Source organism: Kryptolebias marmoratus, linkage group LG11 (genome assembly GCF_001649575.2).
Source record: "Kryptolebias marmoratus isolate JLee-2015 linkage group LG11, ASM164957v2, whole genome shotgun sequence".
Taxonomy (NCBI): Eukaryota; Metazoa; Chordata; class Actinopteri; order Cyprinodontiformes; family Rivulidae; genus Kryptolebias; species Kryptolebias marmoratus.
In genome coordinates this window covers 12,724,506-12,731,608 of record NC_051440.1, presented here as the reverse complement: position 1 = coordinate 12,731,608, position 7,103 = coordinate 12,724,506, and the positions used below count along the sequence as shown (strand labels likewise).

At 42.5% G+C, this 7,103-nt stretch overlaps 1 protein-coding gene across 1 annotated transcript in view; it reads left to right on the top strand.

Annotated features, from left to right (window-relative positions):
* The first annotated feature begins 471 nt into the window (after nt 1-471).
* The window catches only part of rab3il1 (RAB3A interacting protein (rabin3)-like 1), a 12,855-nt gene continuing 6,223 nt past the window's right edge, over nt 472-7,103 (top strand). Inside the window, 4 exon segments of the mRNA XM_017405933.3 lie at nt 472-723; nt 5,192-5,375; nt 5,510-5,605; nt 6,650-6,727. Of these exon segments, the coding sequence (XP_017261422.1) occupies nt 509-723; nt 5,192-5,375; nt 5,510-5,605; nt 6,650-6,727 (573 nt within the window). The 5' untranslated portion in view covers nt 472-508.

The window sequence follows — 7,103 nt, the reverse complement described above, 5'->3', positions numbered from 1 at the left end:
CTAAGATTCAGGTGAAGCTGTGTGTGTGAGGCCCCCCTCCACTGGAAAAAATGTGCACAGCTGCACTGGTCCTGGTCAGAAGGGGTTAGTGATTAACCCTTCCTGTTTAGCCAGGAGACCCACAGCAAGGTGAAGTGTGCAGAGAGCTTAAGTCCAAAGATTAAGCTGAATTTCTGCTGTTTTGCAGATTTATTTTTGTGCAGTGGCAACTGGGAATCCCTGATAATCATCTCGGTGAGCAGATATGTATTTCTGTGTAACATTTGCCAACTCCCCATGAGTTTGATACTTGTGTTTGCACTGTTATCTCCAAGAAGGAAGGAAATTCCTTCAGCCTGACAGGCTGCGCAGCTCCGATTGGATGGGTTTTGTTCTCGTGCAGCTTCCAAGCTGCAGAAAGTGACTTTGCCTTCCTGGTGTCTGTTATCAGATATCATCTATTTAATGAACAGCCGGATCCTCACTGGGGAAAAGTGGCAGCTTCCGACGGGTCTCTGCTCCGACAGGAATGGACGCTTTCGAGGGAATTCACAGGGTCCACATTTCCCCCTCACCGCCGCCGCCTTCTGCCTCGTCGAGCCCGGGGTATGAAGTCCTCAAAGCGGGGAGGTCTGGGTTTGCGGTTTATTCCTCGTCGGTCTTCTTCGGGACTCCTGATGTGGCGTCGGAGGTCAGACACGAGACCAGCCAGGTCGCTGCGAGGGAGCGCTGTGTGGTCGGAAAGTAAGTGTTCAGTCAGAGCGACAAAGGAAATAAAGGTTACATTATCAGTGATTCCCCAAAATATTCAGCTTCTGACGCACAAACTATCATCAGCTTAGCAAAGAAGATGTAACATAATAGATAAAATATCTATTTATGCTTGTATAACACCTGTAAGGATGACAAATTTGTTCAAGATATTAAAAAAAAATTTGCTTTATTATCTTATTGGATGTAATCATGGTGAAGCTGCTGTGGGACGAGACGTTATATCAGGACATGTTCTGGGTTTGGAGTTTGTCTTTATGAGGACAGACGAGGTTTTAGGTTCAGTTCAGCAGGATGAACTCATGAATCAGGAGCAACCAGCCCTCAATCAGCCCGACCAGTGATGAAGGTGATTATCTGCACAGTAACTACTTGGGAGAATAATTTGTGCAACATCAACCATTGCTCTGATACTTTAAAGTCCAGTCCGGTTTATTCCTGCGTCACGGCTGACTAAGAGGGATAAAATATCAAACTGATAAAGACTGACTCAGATCTTTGATGATCTGGCTGGTTTGTGGACATCAGGGAATAAGTTCAGACACAGAACGTTCCTGTTCTTGTTGTTCTTTCAGACTTAGTCCCGCACGATTACGCCACACTTTGATGACTTTTTAAAGTTTTTAGGAAAAGGGTCACCAAGAAAAAAGTCCATCAAGACAAGAAAGATGTAGCTTTCATCTCTGAACTGTGCTGCATCTGGTAAAGTCTGAATTCTGGGACTTGTGAGACAAATCGTGTGAATGCTGAGTCAGAATTCAAAGGATTAGTTTTTTTTTTTATCTGTAACTACTTCAGCTAATTTAATTCATCCACATATCAAAACATTCAGCTGGTTCGGGACATCACAGCTATGGGGTTTGTAGCTTTTATACTTTTTGAATCATTTAATTTGACAACTGTTTTTGTCATTAAAATGTACAGAAAACATCTAATCCTTAAAACCCTTTGTGCGCTTTGAAATCTGCTTCTGCATATGTGCTTCAATTTTAACTACTGTTTTGCTAATTGTAGCTTTTAGTTACTGTTCTGCAAGTTTAAACTTTTTAGCTACTGTTTTGTTATTTTAGCTTTTAAATACTATTTTTCCTCATTTTGGCTTTTAGTTACTGTTCTGCTAATTTAAAGTTTTAGCTATTGTTTAATTAATTGTAGCTTTTAGCTACTGTTTTGCTAGTTTTAGCTTTTAGATACTGTTTTGTTATTTTAGCTTTTTTACCACAGTTTTGCTCATTTTAGCCTTTAGTTACTGTTCTGCTAATTTAAGGTTTTAGCTACTGTTTAATTAATTTTAGCTTTTAGCCGCTGTTTTGCTCATTTTAGATTTTACTTATTGTTCTGCTAATTCAATGTTTTAGCTACTGGTTTGTTATTTTAGCTTATAGTTGCTGTTCTGCTAATTTAAGGTTTTAGTTACTGTTTAACTAATTTTAGCTTTTAGCTACTGTTCTGCTAGTTTTAGCTGTTCTGGTCATTTTAACTTTAACAATTCAGTTTCAGCTCCTTCAGCTCATTTCAGCTCCTTTATTCTGCAGTTTTTTGTTTGTTTTTTGCAGATTGTTTCTTAGGATCGGTTCATTCTTGGTCCTTTAGTATCATGATGACTTTTGAGGCTTATGCCTCATTTTTAAAGCTTAAAATGATTAAATCCACTCTTTGCGCAGCAGATCTGTGGTAAAATTCAGAAACTCCTGTTTAAAGTTTGCTGAGTGCGGGGTCGGAGAGAGGTTAGCAGCTTTAGTTTGATTGTAGACGCTTATATTCCGTAAATAGTCTGACAGCAGTCGGAGTTTCTGGTCTCAGTCTGGGAGTGGAGGAACAGTCACGTGACCCGGAGAGGAGGGCAGAAACAGGAGAAAGTCTCTTTTTTTGTGAAGAAATAAGCAAACGGGGGCTCTGACCGGAGTCCGTGGGATGCTGTCAACCCAGTTTCTGTCCCTCTGTGTCAGTGTCCGCTCCTCTTCTTGTTGTTTTTGTTGCTTTTGTTGTTGTTTACGTCAGCGCCGCGTTCCTCCGCCGTGATTTGAAAACACCTGGGATTAGTTTCACTGAAACCGGGCTAGTGTTGGCTCGCCCCGGCGCCACCAGCCGAGGAGAAGTGAGGAGAAGTGAAGAGGAGGAGGAGGCCGAGAGCCGAGCAGACACCCCCGGGTCAGGAGGAGCAGGGTTCGATCCGCGGGGCCTGGACTCCGCCGGGGTAAGACAAGCTTCATTTATCGGACTGACCCGCGCCGGACTTCAACCAGAAACCCAGAGGCAAAAGGAGCAACGACGGCGGTTTTTAGTTTTTTTTTTTTTTTTTTTTTAAAAAAAAGCTTTAATAGAAATTAAACGTCGAGTTTCTTTGTGCCAGAGGGTTTCAAGTTGTGGTCCGCGGTCCCTCTCTGGTCCGAACCGGAAGTGCCGATTATGTCTGATACATTAGCGGCTGAAAAGGAAGTGAAAACCTCTAAAACCTACAGATGGACAGTGATTTTTATTTATTGTTAAACAGTCGTGAAAGCAGCCTTATCTTGCGTCGTGGACCGGTTCCAAACAACATAACTTTCCAAGTAAAAAGTTGTTTTTCTTATTTATTTCTGCTGGGGGTAGCCTCAGATTTGCTAAGTACATGACAATAATTGCAACCGAGTCGTGTACAGGAAGGAGGCAGCTTTTTTCAAAATAAAATACCCTTCAGACCAGTATAATTGAAAATATTTATATTTATTTTTTTTCATTTAAGTTCTTGTTTGGTATGATCTATGATCTGGTTTGGTTGGGGACCTCCTGCGTTGAAGTATACGTGACCTGTGCCGTACTTGAGATTTGCGTAAAAATGAGTCCACAAAGACTCCATTTAGTGAGCCCAGTCACTAAAATATCATATATTCTTCCTAATCTGCCTTTTTAAATCAGTTTCCTACCAGTTAGGTCTTCAGAAATAATCCCTTTTAATGGTAATCTTTTTAATTTTCGTTGAAATCGACCGTTTTTTTTTCTCTGCCGGCTGCCATGTGATGTTTGGCGTCATTATGAAGCTCTTTTCGGTTGCCTTTTCAGGCTGAATTTAACAATGGTGTCATTCCAGATGAATTAAAAATCAAGTTTTCCAACCAACACTTGATAATTAACATTTTAATAACATTTAGAAGCTGTTGAGATGGAGGATTTGGAAACAACTGGGACCTGAAAAGATCCCTCATTGTGACTCATTTTGCAGTAAATATGCTCCTGGTGTTTTGATTAAATACTGCTGCTAATGTCACCACAAGGTGGCGATAATGCACAGAGTTGTTTTTCCAGACAGGTGTTGCTTCGTTCAGCACATCTACCGTAGAAGAAAGAAAAACTAGACATCCAGCAGGAACCTGGAAGCTGAAGCTGGAACCGGACTAACCTTTTATAGATGCGTGTTAAGCCCCCCCCCCATCCATGTAAATTCCCTTTATTAAAACAAAAACAAATCCACCTTGGAAATTTTTTTTTAGCCGTTGACTCCGTAGTTCTTACCTTACTGCTGTATGTTCAAATATTCATATTTCTAACACGTTTACCTGTAATTAGCTCACTTGACACCATGATTTCATGTCTCTCCTTCTAAAAATACACGGCCGAGCTGTAAAATGGCATCTTGTGGCTTCGGCTGACAGTGCAAGAACGCAGGGTGAGAGGTTTAGTGTTAGCTGTGTGGTTGATGATTCAGCCCAACAAAATAAAGCTCAAAGGTGTCCCAGACCTTGTCGTTTTATTTTGAAAAGCTGACAAAGCGGCACCATCGGACAGGTAAAACCTGAAGGAAACCAAATACCCCCCCGACCGGCAGCTGACGCAGAGGCTTTCTGTTTGATTCGTTCTGGTGTGTTTTTTAGCTGCAGGACTCGTGGTAAAATATTGTGCCGTCTGTCTGACGGGCTGCGTTTTTTACGAGGCTCCCTGTTTTTATTGTTGGATTGATTGCGTTCTGTCACAAGCTGCGAGTCATAAGGCAGAAATACCAGCTGCTCGGGGCCGCGTAAACAGCCAGTGTTCGTTTTTCTTTTTATAGGAAAGCTTTCAAAATCAGTTAGGAATCAGAAAACGTGTCCGTTCCACAAAATCCATCCTTGGCGAAAACCTCTGGTTCTAAACGGCAAACACGGTGGAAAATGAGTTTAAAATTCAGAAACTGCAGCTGCCCCAAACGTCCCAGCGCACATAAAGTCACCTCTTTTGACGCAAGACGGCTGAATTAGGTCGTGCAAGTTAGAAATGTGTAGCTGCAGGGCTGTGCAGAAGTTTTAAACAGGCTCTGATGTCTTCGTGTTGTTCCCAAAGGGACGGTTCTTCAACACGTCTGAAGGTCTTTTTAAAGGTTTTTAATCTTGAACATTATCAGCAACAACCTGACAGCACCTGAGGTGTACAGTATGTCAGTGTTTCGACTTGTGTAATTGTTTTTGTGTTTTGTTTCCTTGCGAAGGTTGGTAGATCTGGATCCGGAGCCGGAGTCCAGAGTGGAGGGAGGAGGCCAGGTCGGGCCGGCCTCAGGCAGACGCCATGGCGAGCTCTCCCGGCTCCGCAGCTCCTCGCTGGAGATTAAAGAGAAAGAAATAAGAGAAAAGGGCTCTGAGATCCTGAGGGACCAGCTGGACGCGGCGAAGAAAGTGTGTTGTGGCCCACTTTATTCTTGCGCACGTAGACACAAAAGATGGAACAGGAAGTGGGGGAGCTGACGAGTCAAACTTTCTTCCTAACAAAATGTGCGTGTGTGTGCCGTTTTTTTTTTTTTTCTCCTAAGGAACTGAAACTGAAGGATAAGGAGTGCGAGCGTCTGTCGCAAGTCAGGAATCAGCTGGAGCAGGAGCTGGAGGAGCTCACTGCCAGCCTGTTTGAGGTCAGCATGAATTCATAAGGGTTTGACCGCCGCCGAGGATCGACGCTGTAAAAGTTCTGTTAGCAAATAATCACGTATCACTCGGACGTGCAGGGTTATCCTTACAGCCGTACAGGTCATTAGGTCGGTACAAAAACCTTAATACTAAATGCTGAAACCAACATCAGATCTATCAAATTACAGGTGGGAAATAAACGGGCTTCATTTGGACACTTCTGCTCTGTGCTGATGTAGATAAATATCCTGAATAATAAAACTCAGCTGCAGTTTACACCACAGAGCAGACTCTCACCATGAGCTGACACTGAGAACAGAGTAATTTCTGCTTTAAATCTCTTTTCCTGTGCTGCATCTTAACATGACAGAATGTTGCACAACACGGCAGAAAGGAGACGGGTGATTAAACTTGTGCAAACATTAAATCGTGTTTGTGTAAATGCAGTAAAAAGCCTCCGAAGAAGAAGAGGAAACAACAACTGACAGATGTGGACTCTAAAATATCTTGACACATTAACTAAAGAAATGACAATAAATAAAAAACATAAGACAGCCGTCACCATTAAATAGAAACACACTGGAATGGCCAACAGCAGTTTGGTCTACGCTAACGACAAGGCGAGAATTTGTGCTGCCATCTTGGAAGGTGCTTCACTGAGTGCTTAGTTCCTGCCAGCATTACAAGATCATCAATATCTGAGAGGAAAACACCTAAACTCAGCCAAGAAACCCAATTAGTGTAAAGTAGGATATAGGGCTAAGCATATCCCAGCTAACTGAAAATATATTATCAATAAAAGTAACAATAAAATCAAAGTTTTTCTCTTTTAGTTGCTTTATTTTTTTCCTGGTGGTTGAGTTTTGTTTTGTACTTGACTGGCTTCAGCTGCAGCTACTCAGCCGAGTTTGATTGTTCAACGTGTGTGTGTGTGTGTGTGTGTGTGTGTGTGTGTGTGTGTATGCTTTTCTTGTGGTTCCATAAATCAGTCTGCCTTGTAGGGTTGCCAGATCAATAATGTTTCTGTCCTTTTTCCTTCTTTTAAACAGGAAGCTCATAAGATGGTGCGTGAAGCCAACGTGAAACAAGCAGGAGCAGAGAAACAACTGAAGGAGGCTCAGGGGAAGGTGTGTCAACCTCTGTTTATTTCATTTGGGGTCATTAGGGTTCCAAGCCCGCGGAAGCAAGCGGGCGGCCAATTCAAGGCATGGCCGTTCGCCTGCTCCCAGCGGAGCAGGGAACCCTATTGTTTTTGTACCGATTTTTCAAAATTTGTTAATATTCTTCTTCTCCGGTAAATTGCGTTGGCCAGAAAAACGAGAAACAGCTGGAGAAAAGCCAACCAGGCAGCCTGATAGAAAACGCCTACCGCTACTCAGACAAAAAAAATCATATCGTCCCATACCTAAGGGGCGCTATAACAAAGGACAATGCGTTTTTGCAAATAACTCCTAAACCGTAAGTCCTACACTCCAAATCTTGATGGCACCTAAAACTATGGAT